This window comes from Ahaetulla prasina, chromosome 1 (assembly GCF_028640845.1).
Source record: "Ahaetulla prasina isolate Xishuangbanna chromosome 1, ASM2864084v1, whole genome shotgun sequence".
Classification (NCBI taxonomy): Eukaryota; Metazoa; Chordata; class Lepidosauria; order Squamata; family Colubridae; genus Ahaetulla; species Ahaetulla prasina.
This window is the reverse complement of record NC_080539.1, coordinates 154,432,933-154,453,861: the sequence shown is the minus strand read 5'-3', so window position 1 is coordinate 154,453,861 and position 20,929 is coordinate 154,432,933. Positions and strand designations below refer to the sequence as shown.

The 20,929-nt window shown below is 40.8% G+C and overlaps 2 protein-coding genes across 6 annotated transcripts in view; both read right to left on the bottom strand.

Annotated features, from left to right (window-relative positions):
• The window catches only part of LPIN1 (lipin 1), a 141,233-nt gene extending 132,816 nt beyond the window's left edge, over positions 1-8,417 (bottom strand). Inside the window, exon 1 of one of the 5 annotated variants that reach the window (XR_009154644.1) lies at positions 8,229-8,417. Coding sequence is in view for 3 of the 5 variants with exons in the window: in XM_058178647.1 (XP_058034630.1) it covers positions 8,229-8,288 (60 nt within the window). In the remaining 2 variants the exon portion in view is untranslated. The remainder of the gene's footprint in view (positions 1-8,228) is intronic. The other 4 variants (XR_009154643.1, XM_058178647.1, XM_058178640.1 and 1 more) reach the window with 4 other exon arrangements.
• Positions 8,418-9,273: 856 nt separating this feature from the next.
• GREB1 (growth regulating estrogen receptor binding 1) overlaps positions 9,274-20,929 on the bottom strand; it is a 99,411-nt gene continuing 87,755 nt past the window's right edge. Inside the window, exons 28-33 of the mRNA XM_058178659.1 lie at positions 19,883-20,057; positions 19,575-19,793; positions 18,779-18,914; positions 16,548-16,748; positions 13,824-13,962; positions 9,274-12,144 (exon numbers count right to left, since the gene is read on the bottom strand). Of these exons, the coding sequence (XP_058034642.1) occupies positions 11,981-12,144; positions 13,824-13,962; positions 16,548-16,748; positions 18,779-18,914; positions 19,575-19,793; positions 19,883-20,057 (1,034 nt within the window). The 3' untranslated portion in view covers positions 9,274-11,980. The remainder of the gene's footprint in view (positions 12,145-13,823; positions 13,963-16,547; positions 16,749-18,778; positions 18,915-19,574; positions 19,794-19,882; positions 20,058-20,929) is intronic.

Genomic DNA, 20,929 nt, shown 5'->3' with positions numbered 1-20,929 from the left:
AAGCTTCCCACTGGAAGGATTTACTGTCCTTCCCAAGGAAAATATCTTTTCTTACTCATATTTCTTTAAGAAAATGTTTTGCAAATTGCATTTTAGTCTACTAATACATTGTATATTGTCTATTATTTTTCTGTTTTGGGATCATTCTAAGGTTTGTTTTTCAAAAAGGTGTCAAAAGCAAAGGAAAGCTCAAAGCAATATCGAACAATGTTAAGAATCTAACGTTCTTAAAAGTCACTGAAATAAAACATACAGCAACAGATGCTACTGTGATCACCCCTGTTGACGTTTGAGATAAAGCACAAAGGGGAGACAGTAGATTAAATGCAGGCTTTCAGTGAAAAGCAAGCGAATGGGCTAAATATATTATGACACAGCTGTCAGTCTGAGATACCAAAGATAGCAAGTCATCGGTTACTGAGGTTATGATTGTGACGTTCAATGTCATGACAGTATCCTTGGAATTTTCCTTCTGTTTGCCGTTCTGAGTCACATACACTAAAATGGCTCAGGCCATCTACAGTCATGAGGGTCAGGATTATCTATTCCATATGATTATTGAAAATATCAACTTACTGCCATAAATTAGGATTTACCTGACCCATCAACTCCATTTTGGCAACATTTTCAAATCCCAGCATTATTTGCATTTCGGTCTTATATTTACCTTTATAATGCCCAATCCAAAGAACATCTGAAGTGTTGTGTTTCGTGTGTGTGTGTGTGTGTGTGTGTGTGTGTGTGTGTTGCTCTCTGAACTTGGTTGTTTCCTTGCCTAATTAGATAACATCAATGCTACTGAGTGTATGTGTGTGCGCATAGATATAGAAGGAATTAGAGGTTCTTTCACTTTGTCCAATATTGTGCTGCCTTTAAGGATATTTGTCCTGTCTAACAGGGTTTCAATAGAGTAGAAGAAAATCTGCTTCCAAAAATTCTTCCCAGGAATTTACTGATCCATATCAAGTATGCAGAGTCCCGGCAGCCAAAATCCACACTCCATCACGTGCCCTTGAGTCACCTGATGAAGCCCAAGTCTGAAGGAATAATTTAATTCCCCTGTCAAGACTGGCAGACTTCTGAAAGATGTTACTTAAGCTTCCCACTGGAAGGATTTACTGTCCTTCCCAAGGAAAATATCTTTTCTTACTCATATTTTTTTAAGAAAATGTTTTGCAAATTGCATTTTAGTCTACTAATACATTGTATATTATCTATTATTTTTCTGTTTTGGGATCATTCTAAGGTTTGTTTTTCAAAAAGGTGTCAAAAGCAAAGGAAAGCTCAAAGCAATATCGAACAATGTTAAGAATCTAAATGTTCTTAAAAGTCACTGAAATAAAACATACAGCAACAGATGCTACTGTGATCACCCCTGTTGACGTTTGAGATAAAGCACAAAGGGGAGACAGTAGATTAAATGCAGGCTTTCAGTGAAAAGCAAGCGAATGGGCTAAATATATTATGACACAGCTGTCAGTCTGAGATACCAAAGATAGCAAGTCATCGGTTACTGAGGTTATGATTGTGACGTTCAATGTCATGACAGTATCCTTGGAATTTTCCTTCTGTTTGCCGTTCTGAGTCACATACACTAAAATGGCTCAGGCCATCTACAGTCATGAGGGTCAGGATTATCTATTCCATATGATTATTGAAAATATCAACTTACTGCCATAAATTAGGATTTACCTGACCCATCAACTCCATTTTGGCAACATTTTCAAATCCCAGCATTATTTGCATTTCGGTCTTATATTTACCTTTATAATGCCCAATCCAAAGAACATCTGAAGTGTTGTGTTTCGTGTGTGTGTGTGTGTGTGTGTGTGTTGCTCTCTGAACTTGGTTGTTTCCTTGCCTAATTAGATAACATCAATGCTACTGAGTGTATGTGTGTGTATGCGGGGAGGGGGGGAATAGAACACAAGTTCTGAAAAGGATATCACAACCCTGTATCAAAATACACCCCAGTAACAACTAAGGAATACAAATGAACAAAAGCCTTCAAAACCATAAATCAAGAGATGCAATAACCCCAAACCAATACATATACTGAGTAACGCTAAGTTCCTCTTTAGTTTCTCAGAATGTTCTGACATTACACAAATCTTCTCATTGGGACTGTTTATACTTTCCAAGTTTGAGCCAATGAGAGAAAGCTCCACTTCTCTGTTAATCATGGTGAGCTCCTCTTCAGCCTCCCAGAATCCTCTGGTGTATGCAAAACAATTTCCAGCCACTAGCTTGATCTAACGAGATAATAATAATAATAATAACAACAACAACAACAACAACAGAGTTGGAAGGGACCTTGGAGGTCTTCTAGTCCAACCCCCTGCCCAGGGAGGAAACCCTACACCATCTCAGACAAATGGTTATCTAACATTTTCTTAAAAATTTCCAGTGTTGGAGCATTCACAACTTCTGCAGACAAGTTGTTCCACTTATTAATTGTTCTGTCAGGAAATTTCTCCTTAGTTCTAAGTTGCTTCTTTCCTTGATCAGTTTCCACCCATTGCTTCTTGTTCTACCCTCAGCTACTTTGGAGAATAGTTTGACTCCCTCTTCTTTGTGGCAACCCCTGAGATATTGGAGCACTGCTATCATGTCTCCCCTAGTCCTTCTTTTTATTAAACTAGGCATACCGAGTTCCTGCTACCGTTCTTCATGTTTTAGCCTCCAGTCCCCTAATCATCTTTGTTGCTCTTCTCTGCACTCTTTCTAGAGTCTCAACATCTTTTTTACGTCGTGGGGACCAAAACTGAATGCAATATTCCAAGTGTGGCTTTACCAAGGAATTATAAAATGGTATTAACACTTCACGTGATCTTGATTCTATCCCTCTATTTATGCAGCCTAGAACTGTGTTGGCTTTTTTGGCAGCTGCTGCACACTGCTGGCTCATATCTAAATGGTTGTCTACTAGGACTCCAAGATCCCTCTCACAGATGAAACTTAAATTCTCAGCAGCCTGGGGTAAGCTGCTTTTCACTCTCCCAGAATCCTCTGACACTATGCAAACACTCTGGTAAGGCTACCCTGTTGGGTAATGAAACCTCTGCAAGCAAACACCCAGCTCAGAGAGCAACATCAGATTTCAACCCTGTATTGTGGCCTGTCGGCTGCCAGCAGAACTAGCTGCAGAGTCAGGCAAGGAGGAGGTGGAGGGAGAGTCTGGGCCAGCTTCCGAACCTTTGGGAGGCTTTGATAAGGAAACAGCATCAGAGGCAGAGGCAGAGCCGGGGCCTTCAGTCCTCCTCCAGGTGGAGAGGCAGCTGTCTTCAGGGTCTGAGCTGAGTGAGTGGGAAGAACAGATGAGGCCCATCCTAGATGTGCATATGTATAGAGAGGAGAGCAAAGGAAAACAGTAAGCCGGCTCTCAGGGAGAGGCAGACGCAGATGATACCCAGCCCTTCTCTTGCTGGGAAATAAATAGCAAGGGTTTGGGAGTGGCTGGTTGTCACAGACAACCGTTCATTTCTAGTATAAAGCAAGCAATTCGGATTTCTTGGATAAACCCAGGTTTGTTGGGACTAATTACGTTTGATTTTTTTGTTTATCGCTGTGAGTAAAACTGTTACTGCCCTGTTATAAAAAAGGGGTTGTTATACTTGCGAGTAAACATCACTACTTGAGAAGGCTGGGAAGGCTCAGAACACCCTGAGCTTCAGATAAATGTAGAACTTGACTTACAACAGTTCACTTAGTGACCATTCGAAGTTACAACAGCACTGAAAAAAGTAACTTATGACTATTTGTCACATTTATGACCATTGTAGCATCCCCATGGTCATGTGATTTACATTCAGATGCTTGACCAGTGACTCACATTTATGACGGTTGCAGTGTCCCTGGGGCATGTGATCACCTTTTGCGAGCTTGTGGCAAGCAAAGTCAACGGATTTGCGTACCAACCGTGTTACTAACTTAGCAACTTCAGGGATTCACTTAACAAATGTGGCAAGAAAGGTCGTAAAAAAGGGGGGGGGAAACTCACTTAACAAATGTCTCACTTAGCAACATAAATTTTGGGCTCAATCATGGTCGTAAGTTGAGGACTACCTGTATTCTCTGTTGAAAGTTCATTTTTGCTGTGAAGGAGTGGGCCTTCCTGAAAGGAATGAAAATATGTGGCCGTGCCTGGGAAGTGCAGATGAGAATGCAGCCATCAAACTGGTGGGGGCCCTTGAAAGCTCCTCCCCTTTGTCTTTTAGTTAATTTTTAACATTGTTTTTAATCACCCTTGCCTCTATTTAAATTTTAACTTTTCTTTCCTGTTCTAATATTTTACTGTACATCATCCAGAATGCCTCTTCGAAAACAGAGAGAGAGACAGAGACAGAGAGACAGAGAGAGAATACGTTATCTCTTTCATCCATCCATATCTATCATATTCCTATATCTTTACCCTTAAAGATATTGTGTATTTATCGTTTTCACCTACCGTACCACACAAAGGTAAAATGTTAATCTTATATCTTCACCATACCCTCCTTGTTCTTCTTTAGGTATAACTCCATCTATTATTAAGATATTTAGCAAGACTAACTCCAACAGAAGACTCAAGGCTATTTGTGTTCTGAATCACTTATTTACCGGCTGAAAATGAGCATTACAGAACTTTGGCATCCTTTTATTCATATTCCACATATATTGCGAGTGTCAAATTCACATCACTATCTGCAGAAAAATCTTCTTTGTCTATCATGGACTGTTCAGTCAGACCCATCAAGAAGTACTGAAAAAGCATTTCCTAACGAGAGAAATATTCCTACATATATTTACCACTTTATAAATCTTAATTGGGTAGATCCAGACGAGAGTTCCGAGACCCGTCTTGTTGAGGTGGTTTGGGATGATTTTGACCCTGTGACTCCCGAGGACATGAACAGGTTGCTGGGTAGGCTGAATGCCACCACATGTTTACTGGATCCGTGCCCCTCCTGGTTGGTACTGGCTACACAGGAGGTGACACGAGGCTGGCTCCGGGGGATTACAAATGCTTCTTTGTGGGAGGGGGTCTTTCCCGCTGCCTTGAAAGAGGCGGTGGTGAGACCTCTCCTCAAGAAGCCTTCCCTGGACCCAGCTGTTTTAGGGAATTACCGGCAGTCTCCAATCTTCGCTTTACGGCGAAGGTTGTAGACAGTGCGGTGGCATGTCAGCTACCCCAGTACCTGGATGAAGCTGTCTATCTAGACCCGTTCCAGTCCGGCTTTCGGCCCGGATACAGTACGGAGACAGCTTTGGTCGTGCTGGTGGGTGATCTCTGGAGGGCCAGGGATAGGGGTTATTCCTCTGCCCTGGTCCTATTAGACCTCTCAGCGGCTTTTGATACCATCGACCATGGTATCCTGCTGCGCCGGTTGGAGGGGTTGGGAGTGGGAGGCACCGTTTATCGGTGGTTCTCCTCCTACCTCTCTGACCGGACGCAGACGGTGTTGACAGGGGGGCAGAGATCGACTCCGAGGTGCCTCATGTGTGGGGTGCCGCAGAAATCGATTCTCTCACCCCTCCTGTTCAACATCTATATGAAGCCACTGGGTGAGATCATCAGTGGCTTTGGAGTGAGATACCAACTGTACGCTGATGATACTCAGCTGTACTTTTCCACCCCGGGCCACCCCAGCGAAGCTGTCGAAGTGCTGTTTGGAAGCCGTACGGGTCTGGATGGGGAGGAACAGGCTCAAACTTAATCCCTCCAAGACGGAGTGGCTGTGGATGCCGGCACTTCGGTACAGTCAGCTGCGGATGCGGCTGTCTATCGGGGGCGAGTCGTTGGCCCCAATGGAGAAGGTACGCAACTTGGGCGTGCTCCTGGGTGGTCGGTTGTCCTTTGAAGATCATTTGACGACCGTCTCCAGGAGAGCTTTTTATCAGGTTCGCCTGATCCGCCAGTTGCGTCCCTTCCTGGACCGGGATGCCCTATGCATGGTCACTCATGCTCTCGTTACCTCTCGTCTGGACTACTGCAATGCTCTCTACATGGGGCTCCCCTTGAAGAGCACCCGGAGACTTCAGCTAGTCCAGAATGCGGATGCGCGGGTTATTGAGGGAGTGGTTCGGAGCTCCCACGTAACACCTATCCTGCGCAGACTGCACTGGCTACCTGTTGTTTTCCGGGTGCGCTTCAAGGTATTGGTTACCACCTTTAAAGCGCTCCATGGCTTAGGACCGGGCTACTTACGGGACCGTCTACTGCCGGCCTCTATCTCCCCGCGTCCGGTGCGTTCCCCCCGGGGGGGACTCCTCAGGGTGCCGTCAGCCAAACAGTGTCGACTGGCGGCCCCCAGGGGGAGCCTTCTGTGTGGGGGCTCCTACCCTGTGGAACGAGCTTCCCCTTGGGCTTCGACAACTACCTGACCTTAGGACCTTTCGCCGTGAACTTAAAACCTATTTATTTTGTATGGCTGGCCTGGCCTGATTTTAAATTTTAAATTTTAAATTTTAATTAAAATTGAAGAAATGAAGAACTGGGTTGCCCATCAAGGAGTTAGGGAGGACAATCAATTTGTCCTTTTCCTGTTGTGATTTATTGCCAAGTCCTTTGACAGGTGAAATTTTCCAGCATCTGATGATTCCTTATCCCCATTCCAGTGCTGATAGCTGTAAATACTGTTATAAGCAGAAAATGAATTGCACTGAAGCAGGCCTCTGGTCTGTGGATGCAGTTCCCCTCTTCTGGTTTAACCCTAGGAAAAAATGTCTTTTTTCCCCTGACATAATACAAAATGTCAGAGAACATTCCCTGTGATCAACTGCTGATGTTTGTGCTGTACAGTCCAAACATGGGCTACTTTCAAAGCAGATACATCTCCGAATATGTCCCTGGATTTTAAAAAACTTTTCCATTACATTAGAAGTTCTACTATGGTTGAAGGTTTTAGTGAATCTGGAAAGGCAATGTCTTTGAAACAATGACCCAACGGGTCATGGGTTGTCTAACATACTATTAAAACTCTGTCTGTCTGTGTATAATCTTTAGCTGGATGAAACAGTGTATTGTAGGCAACAGTTATTGAATGACGGTACTTCAAAAAGGGCTAATTTACAAAATATACTCAAAATCCAGAACCTGTGACTCCTGTGGGCTTGAAATTTTATAAAACACTTTATACATAAAAGTTATCATAAAACATTAGTGACATAATACAAAATGTCAGAGAACATTCCCTGTGATCAACTGCTGATGTTTGTGCTGTACAGTCCAAACATGGGCTACTTTCAAAGCAGATACATCTCCGAATATGTCCCTGGATTTTAAAAAACTTTTCCATTACATTAGAAGTTCTACTATGGTTGAAGGTTTTAGTGAATCTGGAAAGGCAATGTCTTTGAAACAATGACCCAACGGGTCATGGGTTATCTAACATACTATTAAAACTCTGTCTGTCTGTGTATAATCTTTAGCTGGATGAAACAGTGTATTGTAGGCAACAGTTATTGAATGACGGTACTTCAAAAAGGGCTAATTTACAAAATATACTCAAAATCCAGAACCTGTGACTCCTGTGGGCTTGAAATTTTATAAAACACTTTATACATAAAAGTTATCATAAAACATTAGTGACATAATACAAAATGTCATAGAACATGTCCTGTGGTCAACTGTCAATATTTGTGATAAACAGTTCAATATGGGCTACTTTCAAAGCAGATACATCTCCGAATATGTCCCTGGATTTTAAAAACTTTTCCATTACATTAGAAGTTCTACTATGGTTGAAGGTTTTAGTGAATCTGGAAAGGCAATGTCTTTGAAACAATGACCCAACGGGTCATGGGTTATCTAACATACTATTAAAACTCTGTCTGTCTGTGTATAATCTTTAGCTGGATGAAACAGTGTATTGTAGGCAACAGTTATTGAATGACGGTACTTCAAAAGGGCTAATTTACAAAATATACTCAAAATCCAGAACCTGTGACTCCTGTGGGCTTGAAATTTTATAAAACACTTTATACATAAAAGTTATCATAACAATATATGATATTTAAACTGCATGCAACATAAAGGATGCATCTTTCCTTCCTTCTCTGCCCCATTTCTATTCTTTTTGCCAAGCTGAAAACCAAAGAAACCTCTCTACCCATTTGCACCAATTCAACACAGCTTTTGCAGTTTGAATCAATATGACCAGGGCTGCGCTCTGAGCCTGTAATCTGCAAAAGCCAAGCTGTCCTCTAATTCCAACATCTTATTTCTGCTCTAGATCAGGAGGCCTTACCCAGGACCAAGGGGACTCGGTATCTTCAGATGGCATCTCGAGATGATTCTTTTCCTCCATTGCCAGAGGGCTAATGCTGCCAAGGACGTTAACACTGATTTAAGTTTCAACCTGAAACAAACAACCTGCCTTAAAGCAATGCCTCGTTGACAACAAAGATGCAGACAGAATAATTTCCCAGCGATTCTGTTTGCTTGCTAGTTTAGCCTGCTCATGTTTTCGGAACTTTAGCCTGGAAGAGAAACATGAGCTCTGTAATCTGGTACCCGCTGGCTTGGCAGCTGACTCCTCAAGTAGCCCTGCTAAGTCATAAGCCTCCTGGAAAAAGGTGTTTACGTGTCCAGAGAAAAAGAACTACCAACGTTTTGGATCGGGATGAACAATTCAGAGATTTATTCTTCCATTAAGAGTGAGGAAGGGGCTGTAGTGCAAGATGGGAGTTGATAACTGTTAGTGTTGTTCCAAAAAAACCAAAACCCACTGGGGATCTGCTAGGCTATGATAAAACTCCTAATATTTAAAAATATGATTATTCATCCAAGACGAACCTTATAAACTAGAGGGCAGCAGAAGCCATTTGTAGCTCATGTGAATCTGGTTATGGAAATTGGCAAAAATACCCCGTTTAGCACGGGATATCCAGATGTATTTCTGATAGCCCTGACCCACTAAAAATAATAACAGCAGCAAACCAACTTTCTTGTGTTTCAGACACGATGCTATTAACTATTTTATGGTTGCACAATTGTAGCTTACGGTCATCGATTTATTCTTTAACACTGTTCGAAGCTCTCATGATTTTGTTCCCCAAAGAAATAACTGGATTCTCCAAATGACCAAAATGGGAAATCGCATCTGGATTTTATTTTATTTCACTACGGGGGAGGGGGGGAGGAAACCCACCACCTTCTTCTGAGCAAGTGTGTCTTAAGTGTATCTTGAAGTCATGGCGCACAAATAGTATGGGCTCTGATAAAAAAAAAACAACCAAACACCAATGACCAGACTCCTTAATTTCAATAGTGCAGGCATAGGTTTTTTAAAAAAAAAAATTAGTGGAATTTAAAAGTGCTTAGCTCTGAATAGATCACAGCCCATATAGATGAAGTGCTTAACACTTTTTGTCACTGAAGAAATTGAATTACAAGCAGTGTCATGTCCCTTTACAAGAATGTTCCTGAAAAATTAGACATTTTAATTAAAATTGAAGAAATGAAGAACTGGTTGCTCATCAAGGAGTTAGGGAGGACAATCAATTTGTTCTTTTCCTGTTGTGATTTATTGCCAAATCCTTTGACAGATGAAGTTTTCCAGCATCTGATGATTCCTTATCCCCATTCCAGTGCTGATAGCTGTAAATAATGTTATAAGCAGAAAATGAATTGCACTGAAGCAGGCCTCTGGTCTGTGGATGCAGTTCCCCTCTTCTGGTTTAACCCTAGGAAAAAATGTCTTTTTTCCCCTGACATAATACAAAATGTCAGAGAACATTCCCTGTGATCAACTGCTGATGTTTGTGCTGTACAGTCCAAACATGGGCTACTTTCAAAGCAGATACATCTCCGAATATGTCCCTGGATTTTAAAAAACTTTTCCATTACATTAGAAGTTCTACTATGGTTGAAGGTTTTAGTGAATCTGGAAAGGCAATGTCTTTGAAACAATGACCCAACGGGTCATGGGTTGTCTAACATACTATTAAAACTCTGTCTGTCTGTGTATAATCTTTAGCTGGATGAAACAGTGTATTGTAGGCAACAGTTATTGAATGACGGTACTTCAAAAAGGGCTAATTTACAAAATATACTCAAAATCCAGAACCTGTGACTCCTGTGGGCTTGAAATTTTATAAAACACTTTATACATAAAAGTTATCATAAAACATTAGTGACATAATACAAAATGTCATAGAACATGTCCTGTGGTCAACTGTCAATATTTGTGATAAACAGTTCAATATGGGCTACTTTCAAGGCGATACATCTTTGAATATCTCCCTCAATATTTCCCTCTCTCTCTTTTCCAATGAGATTAGATCAGGGTGAAAATTTTTCCCTACTGGTTCTGTGGCTATGGCTTGGTGGGCAGGGAAGGATCTTGCAAAATCTCCATTCCCTCCCCACTCCAGGGGAAGGATCCTGCAAAATCTCCATTCCCCCCCACTTCTGGGGGAGGGATATTGCAAAATCTCCATTCCCACCCCGCTCTGGGGCCAGCCAGAGGTGGTATTTGCCGGTTCTCCGAACTACTCAAAATGTTCCCTACCTGTTTTCTAGAACCTGTCACAACCTGCTGGATTTCACCCCTGGATTAGATATTAAAAGCTCTGTTATTGTAGAAGGCATTGAGGAAACTGGAAAGGAACTATCTCCTTATCAGGGTCCTATAAATGCTTCCACTTAAAAAATTACCTAGAACAAACAACAGTTCTGAGACTAGGATGAGGGAAATCATTACAGTAGCATCTTCTAGAACAGTGGTAGTCAACCTGGTCCCTACCGCCCACTAGTGGGCATTCCAGCTTTCATGGTGGGTGGTAGGGCTTTTGTCCGATACTGAACCACTTTCCTTTTTTTTTATTTAATTGACTTTTTTAAAAAAAAAATCATAGCATTATTTTAAAACATTTTCATTAGGTTTTCATAAAATTCCCCATGACAATTTTTGAAAATATACTATTTGTATAGCCCACACATAAGTTTAGTTCATGTTACGTAAGTGAAACTAAATGGCGCTATAGTGCGACTGCAAACAAAAGAGCCTTGTTCCAGAATAGCTCGCGCATCTCCCCCCACACCACCCAGCTGTAACAGACAAGCAGAGCTGGTAGCCGGTGCCCCCCCCCCCAAATCCAATCTACGATGCGTGAGAGGCTGCGCAGATGACGATACATGGTGCATTACTGTGGAACCGGTGGGCAGTTAGAAAATTTTACTACTAACAGAGATACAAAAGTGGGCAGTAGGTATAAAAAGGTTGACTACCCCTGCTTTAGAATCATCCGCCCAGTGTTGTGGCTTATCCAATGTAATGAGGACGGGCTTTGAATCACTTCAGCAATGGAAAGGGGGTTCAAAATTACTAGTAGGGTAAAGGCCTAAGCATCCATTTTCATTAAAATGGAACTATAAGGCACAATCCCTTGGACAGTTGTTTTCTGCAATTCCCACTAAGTCTGATACACACTGCCAAGCTCTTCATGTTTCCCATTCATTTCATTGGGGCTTGAATGGGACAACTGCCCACTTCATTTTTGCCTCTAGCGCTGTACCCAAATCTTTTTCACAATAGCTGTTCACTTATCAGCTGCACTATATACTAAGAATGGAGCATTTTCTGCCTACTGACCTCTAATTCAAGAAAAGGTTAAGAAGGGAATCTACGTCTAAATGTTGAACCATACCACCCCAAGTATTTCATGACAAAATAATATCTATAATTTATACAACCAAAACAAAGACAAAGAGAGCCTATAAACAATTCAACTATAACAAGCAGAAATTCCACTCTGCTCCTGACACAAAAGGAACAGTTTAAACATCTTAAATTATAAAAGGTAACTGACACAGTCTGTAATTATAAACACAAATATGTCAAATAAAATAAAACTATAATACAGATATTTCCAATTTGCCTACATTTTTGTCTACATTATGGGGTTTTTTTTTAGCTGAATATTTAATTTCCCTCACTATTTTCACGATTTATTTTTGGTTGAAAGAAACTCCTTGAAGATGTCAGATAATTTCTTATTAAATATGGCGTCCTGTCAAAAAAAAGAGGGGCTTGTCTTCTTTGGCATTGGCAGTTTGAAACTCATCTCTTAGCCGGAATTGCCACTCATCTTCCAGTTCCAGCCGGACAACAGTTTGGCGAAGGGAGTTTCTATCTTGGCAAATGACGCATAAGGTGGCACCTGTGGGAATTATTATTATTAGCATTTATATTGCATATGCATAACTAATAGAAAAGAATATTGTAGGTCAGGGTTGAACAGTGGGGTCCTTAGTAATCTCTGACCTTGGTTGTTTTCTTGCAGATGTTTCATTACCCAGCTAGGTAACATCACCAATGCTAGAAGGAAGTGGGGTTTGTTCTCTTTTTATATACTAGAGCAGGGGTCTCCAATCTTGATCCCTTTAAGACTTGTGGACTTCAACTTCCAGAGTTCTTGAAGTTGTTGAAGTTGTTGAAGCTTTGCTGGCTGAGGGACTCTAGGAGTTGAAGTCCACAAGTCTTAAAGGGACCAAGGTTGGAGACCCCTGTACTAGAGGCTTGCCCAGTCACTATTGGTGAGGATGTTCTTCATTATGGAACCAAATCAAGGAACCACTAAGAACACTCCCACCATCACTGATAGGGCCAGCCATAAACCACATAAACAGAGAGCAAATCCCACTCCTTGTATCTCACTGACGATGTTACCTAGTAGGGTAGTGAAACAACTTCAAGAAAACAACCCAAATACAGAGAGCACCAAGGACCCCTCGGATACAGAACTCTCTGAACTAAAAACAAAAATCATACACAACAGCCGGCACCAGAATCCCAGCTCTCAATTGTGGAATGTCTTAAAAGACATTATCAGTCAAAAGGAGAAACACTGAAAGGACAACCATTTTAGCAATCAAGAACACCAAGCAAACTCTTAGAAATATGCTTGTCTCCTGCCTTCTTTCCCCCTCTGTGTCAAAGGATATCTTTTAATAGGTGGCAAAACAATTTATATCTCCTTCCACTTGCTGAATATAGTATTTAGAATAAGTGGGCATTAGAGCAGTCAATCAAACATGATGGTGCAGGGGACCTCCTGCAGTTTATATTCCAGGGAAGTGGGGAGATGTATGAAATAAAAGGGGAAAAGATTTGGGAGATGTAAGTGAAATGAGAGATCTGAGGAAAAGTCATAGTCTTAGCTCTAAGATAACTTCTGCTTGTCAGGAAAAGGTTACATATTTCGCACCAAGGAAGCAGGGATTGACAATCATAGATATGTGATAATATTAAAGGAACCTGGTTCCAACTAATTTTAAATTATTATTAAATATTTATTCAGCTTCTTGTTGAAACAAAGAAAAGAGAAGAAAACCAAAATAATTTCCAATATAAGAAATATTTTTTGGGTAGTAGCAAACCAATGGATCTTTTAAAGTTATCCATGGAGTAATAGCATAAACCTTTGGGAGGGAGGGAGGGAAGGAAGGAAGGAAGGAAGGAAGGAAGGAAGGAAGGAAGGAAGGAAGGAAGGAAGGAAGGAAGGAAGGAAGGAAGGAAGGAAGGAAGGATCAGAACAGAACAAATAGGGTATATGACACTATTCCTTAGAAAACATTTATCTTCCTTCTTGGCAATTAGATTTGTCAAAATGCTATTTTAGAAGCAGATCAGGTTCCTTGTTCCCAGGAAGCCAATCTGTTCCTGCACTGAATAGATGTTTCTTCCTGGAAGGTTCTTCCACACACACCCCTCCACCACCGAGTAGTTTTTCAGGTAGAAAAGTTCAAGTATCAGAGACTCAGATGCTTTTGTCCTGCCTACTTGCCTGCCTGCTTCAAAGATGTCAAGTTACTCTATGTGTCAGCAGCAACCTCTTACCTTTCAAAAAGTGGAATTTCTTCAAGAAGCTGGCTACAACAAAGGAATCACAGAGATACAGCAAGAGTCCACTGAATATCATCTCAGAGCAGCTGACATTCAGAGAATGAGGCCGGGAACTAACATAACAAACTGCAATCTGTTTGCAAGAGGAACAAAACAGCAAGAATGGTTTACTCTCCATCGAGAGACAATTCAGATTAGCATTATTAAACAGTTATGGCCACAGAAACATCGACATCCGATTCAGATTGTGCTGGGTATCATGGAATCCATTTATAACGGATAAAATCAATAAATCTATTTTTCCAGATGTAGCAAACGTGTAGCAAATGCTTGTTCTCTGCAGCGTTCTCTTACAGCTAGCACATATCTTTTTATTTTATAAATAATTTGGCATGCTAGAAAGAAGATTTGCCTACAATTGAAGAATGGACGCTTAAAGTATCGAACTTAGCAGAAATGGCAAAAATTTCAGCGTATTTGAAAGACTATTCACAAGAAAGATATATATTGGAATGAAGAAGTTGGATTGTTTATATTCAAAACAAATATCAGACTAAAAAGTATCAAATAGCGTATGAGTGATTGGAGGAATTGCATTGTATTAGTGTATTTGTTTAAATGGGAAAGGGGAGTTAAGATTGCAAAGGGGAGTGGAGAAGTTATGGGTGACGGTTTATTGTCGTATTTTAGCTTATGACTGTTAGATGTAATACCCTGTATTTTGCTCTAGGAAGTCTGGGGGGAGGGGAAGGGTCGAGGGGAGGGTGAAGGGTGGAGGGTGGAGGGAGGTGGGGGGGAATAATTGTTGAAAAAACTTTTTTTTTGGTAAACCTTTTTTAATAATAAAAAATATTGGCATGGTACAGTTAGTGATAAGTTGTTTTTTTCATACATTTATGTAGTCGTTTCATCACTGAATGGCCTTTAAAGAGAAGTTATATAAATCCTCTCTCATTTAATAACATGTTAGCCAGTGGTGAAATTCATATTTTTTTATTACCGGTTCTGTGGGTGTGGCTTGGTAGGTATGGTGTGGCGTGGTGTGGTGGGCATGGCAGGGGAAGGATATTCCAAAATCTCCATTCCCACCCCACTCCAGGGGAAGGATATTGCAAAATCTCCATTCCCACCCCACTCTGGGGCCAGCCAGAGGTGGTATTTGCCAGTTCTCTCAACTACTCAAAATTTCTGCTACCGGTTCTCCTAACTGTTCAAAATTTCTGCTACCGGTTCTCCAGAACCTGCTGGATTTTACCCTTGATGCTAGCTAAACTGCAGAAGCGGGCTCTCCTACGAGCTTGGCATCATGCCTAATATGTGTAACTGAAACAATAACATCTCCTTTTCTTTTTTGCCACTTCCTTTCTCTTATTTTATTGTTTCCTCTGCAGCAAACATTTGTCTCTGGCAAGGAATCTGTCCTGGTGCACCCATAGTTAAGTTACTCGATAACACTTTCAGTTGCTGCCTTATTCTGGCAAAGCTGGAGAAATCCACCATAGCAGGTAGCTGCACGGGTACTGCCACTAAGCTATTCTCCTTGTTGCATGGCACAACTTGCTTTTTCTGAAAAAAGGGGGCAAAGCCCAACCATTTCAATCATGTCAGGAAAAACAATTGGTTCATCTCCATTTCTGAAAGGTGAAGAAGTCCAAAACCCAGAAGCATTTGGACCAGCCTTTTGGAATGGCCTCCTCTTGGAGGTTTGTTGTCTCCAATATTATCTACTTCCTGGAACGTGTTGAAAACCGAACATTTGCAGAAAGTTTTGGGGGCCCATAGAATGTATTGAAGGAAGGGGGGAGGGAGAAATTGTATTTATAAGGTGCTCTTGTCTTGTTACAACATTTGCTTATCTTTGCAAGCTGCCAAGATATTTTTGTGATTGTGGCAGAATATACATTTGATAAATAAATAAATAAATTCAGAGAGCGATAGCCTCAGATAATAAGAAGCAGGCAGAGTCCACTTCGCGAACTATAGCCCTCCAGGCAGTGGTGAAATCTTCTGCGGGTCGCCACAGGTTTGCTGCCTGCGAATGCACAGTGCACACCAGATGTGCACTGCATGTGCATGCCAGACCCACCGTGCACGTGTGCATGCGCAGTGCGCACCAAACGCACACCTTTGGATTTCCTGCTTTTTCTTTTTACTTTTTAAAGCATTTTAACTACCCGTTCCAGAGAACCGGTAGTAAAAAAAAAAATGCTTAAAAAGTTTAAAAAAAAAAAGTTCCAACGATCGCACGCTGCACAGCTGATCTTTGGGGAAAATTTTTTTTTTACTTTTTAAAGCATTTTTTACTACCGGTTTGGAAGAACCGGCCCGAACCAGTATCATTTCACCCCTGCCTCCAGGTACTGTTAAATAACAATCCTAGAAGCAGGATAAGCAACAACAAGTGGTGGGAGTTGAGGTTCATCTACATTTGAAGGACATGTGCACATGTGGTGAAGATGATGATGTTTCCATTCAGTCATGTCTGATTCTTGGTGATTTTATGGGCCAGATCTCTCCACGTTTCAATCTTGCACTATTTCTTTGAGTTTTTCTATGCTTTGCCGGGTGTCAGCTTTGATGGTGTCCAGCCACTGAGTTCTTTGACAGCCTGGTTTCCTTTTACTTCAAACTGTTCCAATAATTGCTTTCTCCAGTAAATGCATATATTTTATTTTTCTATTTATATACAGTATTTTAATTCACACGTAAGTTGATTACCTGTGATCCTAAATTAAGGTAACAATCCACAGACAGCACTGGCTGGTTGTAATTCTTCAGTGAAAGAGGGAAGAAGCGATGGCTGTGATACTGGAGATATTTTTCAAGCAATAACTGAGCAGGAGCTGCCAAGAATGTATGCTTGCTGTCAGGGGCACATATATATTGAGCTGGACCAATACTCATTAAATTATCTGACACCTGAAAAGAAAACAATGACTGTGATAGTGATTTTTTGTTTTTTAGGCAGTGACTTTTTGAAATGTTTAAAAATACATGTAGCTGAACAAAATCACATACAACAATACAATTATATAATTGGCTGAGGGAGAAAATTTTTCAGATGTCCCACATATTTGAATATGTATGTGCAAGATACAAATATGAAGACACATATTTGAATATGTACGCACATAGGTACAAATATGAAGACACACAAACACACATTTTTAGAAGCGTGTTGAGCGTTTAGATATCACTCTGACATATGGATATGATTGTGATTGTCTGGGCCTTTTGACCACTTGCTTCCAAAATAAACAAAACAATCTTTTTAAAGATTAATTTATTTAATTTTTTGGCCACACATCTCGCGAAGGTGACTTACACATTCGGTTAGAACAATAAAAAATAATATTAACAAAGAATAAAAACCTACAATGGTCACCAAGGATAAACCCAACCAAACCAAAACAATAATCAAAACCTCTAAAGAGACCTTCAGTGTGTTACAAAAGCCCTGCAGGATTGGGGCCAATCTGATCTTGAAGGTATGGTGTTCCAAAGCACAGGTACCCTTTAATTGATTTATAGGGCTCCCCAGCTCAATCAATGTGGCTTTGGGTGCTATGCACAAAAAACAAACAATAAATTTTAAAAATCCATGTAATATAAAAAAAAACACCAAATCCAAAATATAAAATGACCGAGCAAGATAATTAGATAACCAAAAGGGACTCGATTTAATTGAATCCCTCCCCCCAAAAAAGGCAAGTCTTAACAGTTTTTCTAAAGACAAATAGAGCTGGAATTTGGTGTATATCTTGGGGAGGGGGGGAGAGATGAGATCAGAGCAGAGAGACAGCAACCAAAAAGACACATAGTTCTAGGTTGCATGAGATGGCAAATTTCAAAAGTGGGAACCTAAGCATTGTGAGAGTTTGTGGGGTGGGCAGATGTTCTTGAAATAAGGCAGTTCTACAAGTTCCCAGTCTTTTGCCATGGAGGGCTTTAAAAGTGGTAACCAGCACCTTGACTCTCACCTGAAAATCTATTGGGAGCAGAATAGTGATGTCACAAAGGCATAATGAGCTTCACCTATAACTACCCATGCTGCTGCATTCAGAACCAAATTTCACTTGGCTGTACAATAGACCAAGATTGTCAAACTCCCGGCCCACGGGCTGAATGCGTCATGCGCTGGCCATATACCCACACCCGATTTAATGAAGGGGGAAAAAGTCCCAATACATCACATAATGCCATCATGGCAACGTGAGTTTGATACCCCTGCAATAGAATTTTGCAATAGTCCCATTAGAAGGCAACTAAGTCATGAATGTCCATGACCAAAGCCTCCCAAACCAGGAACAGGTGGAACTGGTACACAAGTTGCAGTTGTGCAAAGGCTAGCCACCTGCTCTTTGAGCAAGAGCTGACAGGAACTCCCTTCGCCAAACTGCTGTTCACCTGGATCATGTTGTAGTTTTGGAGGCAAGACCTGATCCTAAAATTGGAACTCACTTTAGATCAGTGGTCACCAACCTTTCGAACCTCAGGGACCACTAAATTCATAATTTTCAATCCCGCGGACCACTAATATGATCTGCCTAATGACTGACTGGGTGGGCATGGCTAAGTGGTCATATGACTGGGTGGGCATGGGCAGCTCAATGCCATTCTTGTCAAGGGGCGCCTCACCAGCCTCTATTCTGCCCTTCCTTCCCAGCCACTCCTCGCCTGCCCGCTCGGGCTCCTTAGGCCCCCAACAGGTAGTAGTTGTTGGAGCTAAGCAGCCACCATGAGAAAGAGTCCATAGCTTGAGGACCCCTGATTTAGTGCAATATAAAAAATGCAAATAATTTTTCTGCGGACCACCAAAATTTTCTTCTGGGCCACCAGTTGGTGACAGCTGCTTTAGATCACCCCGTTTGCTTAACCTCAGAATCTACTGAATGTAGTATCTATGTGTAACTTGGGAGTTAGTAGGTACTCTGTTCCTGAAATCTCACCTTTGATTTGATATGAAAAGACCTTTGTCCTCCTACTGCTATTTGCTTCTTCATGACACTAAATCGATTGAATCGGCAGATCCTCAAGCCTGCACTGTGGACGCGTAGATTGAAATCCACATCATCACAAACAAATCTGTTGGAAGAACAGGAGATTCGGTGTTTAAAGAGCAGTGTGGATTCCTGTAATTTTGATAGAAAGCCCTTGTGAATACAATAGAAATACTGTACTGTATGGGCCAAGATTGGCACCAACGGTAACAGGACCTGTTTAAAAAGGTATGACATTGATATTTGTCCAAGGGAACTGATGGTCTGACATCACAGGGATAAGTCTAAGAAAAAAATTGTTCGTGATATTAAATGGTTCATACAATTTATTATAGATCCAAACTACTATGTCATCGGAGCTATTTTTAGTAGGAAAATAATGTGCTAATTCCAGTTTTTCTTGACTTATTTTTATTTCTTTTTAAAAAATGCATGTCAGATACAAAGATGTCTTGAGTATGTTGTAAGATTTGACCCTAAAATGAAGAAGAATCATAAAATGGAAAATATTCACCATTCTTTTGAATCAGTAAGCATAATGGAATGAGCTACCACAATATAACTCGGTTTCTTCCAATCTGTTGCCCTCTGGATACCCTCTGGATGTATTAAAGCTGCCCTTAAAGTTACCCAACCATTGGGTCCGTCTGTTATGCTGACTGCAAATGCTAGAAACTGTAATCTCAATAAATCTATAGGGCACCTGGTTAGGAAGAGCTGGCTCCTTTAATCAGACTTAACTCACCTGTTCTGGTTATACTGGACATTCTGGGTCAGGTCCACATTCAGCATGATGAAGTCATGCACATGGCAACATGAGAATGGCTCCTTGATATCTCCAATCCTAGTTTTACTGGACCACTTCCTCATGCCAATCAAGGCATAGTGGGTGACACTGGGAGTCGATTCAATGTGCTGAAGAATTTGCTTTAGGGAAATATTCTTTTCTCTCCAGGTATATTCACTGCAGGAGATCAGGAAATAATTTCAAATCAAATTAGGTTTTTTTTTTAAATAAAAGTCTTCATCACCATAAAAAAAATAGCCATTTACCTTTTTCTGTCACCAGAACAATCAATTTCAACAGCATTCCACATCACACAGGAATCATCAGAGATGACGATGAAAGGCCAAACATCTTGAGGCTTAATGCCAAGCTCTTCCTGCCGATTTCGTTCCAGCTCCAAATTATGGTAAGACAGTTCTTTTATTAGGAAGTGAGCAGCTCCTACAACCAAGCCAGAGAAGCAGAGTGAGCTGCCAATAAGGGATAGTGGAAGTTTCATTTTAGCTCAAAGCCTTTAGCTATACAAAAAGATTTTTCTCCCACAATCAAAATTTTTCTCCCACAATCAAAATTTTCTTGGGCTGCTCAAAATATTTAGATGGTTGTTCACCTGACTTTTAACATGCAATGGGATCTACTATACATGACTTCATTTGTATAATAACAAAATCAAAATAACCTTTTGTGTGTTGTGCAATTAAATTGAAGTCATAAAATCATTCACAGTCATAATTTTAAAATATATATTTATAACACCTTTTTCACTCAGCGTGTTATAATAACATGGCCACCAAGCCTACAGATAAAAACTGTTCGGCTTCATTTGTTATTGGTCATTCTATCCTGAATGGAATGGAAGATGCTGTAGACTGAAAGCAGCAAGATGGATGGACTCATTTACGATGGCAACGGCACCAGGCGCCACTATTGGAAGTCGTAAAAGGTAAGGTTGATGATAGATCATCTCAGAGAAAATGTATTCATGAAGTCACTAAGAGTCAACACTGACTTGATGGTACAAAATCAGATTAAGGTTGATCCTCGCCAATTAATCAACCATTTCTACAAGGAGCAGTTCAAGCCTTTTGTGGGCAAGAACTGTATTTTATTGATTTATTGATGGCAGTGACCTAAGGCTGCAGTTGAGGATAAGCTGAAATTACATAATTGGAAAGAGCAGATTCTTTGGCTGCTTTTTACAAATCAGCAGCATAATCATGGGATGTTTTCGGAGGCCATAAAAAAAAAAGCTCAAGCAAGATTACTGTACATATTCCCCAGAGTTGCCCTTTTTGCTTTAATTATTCTACCAG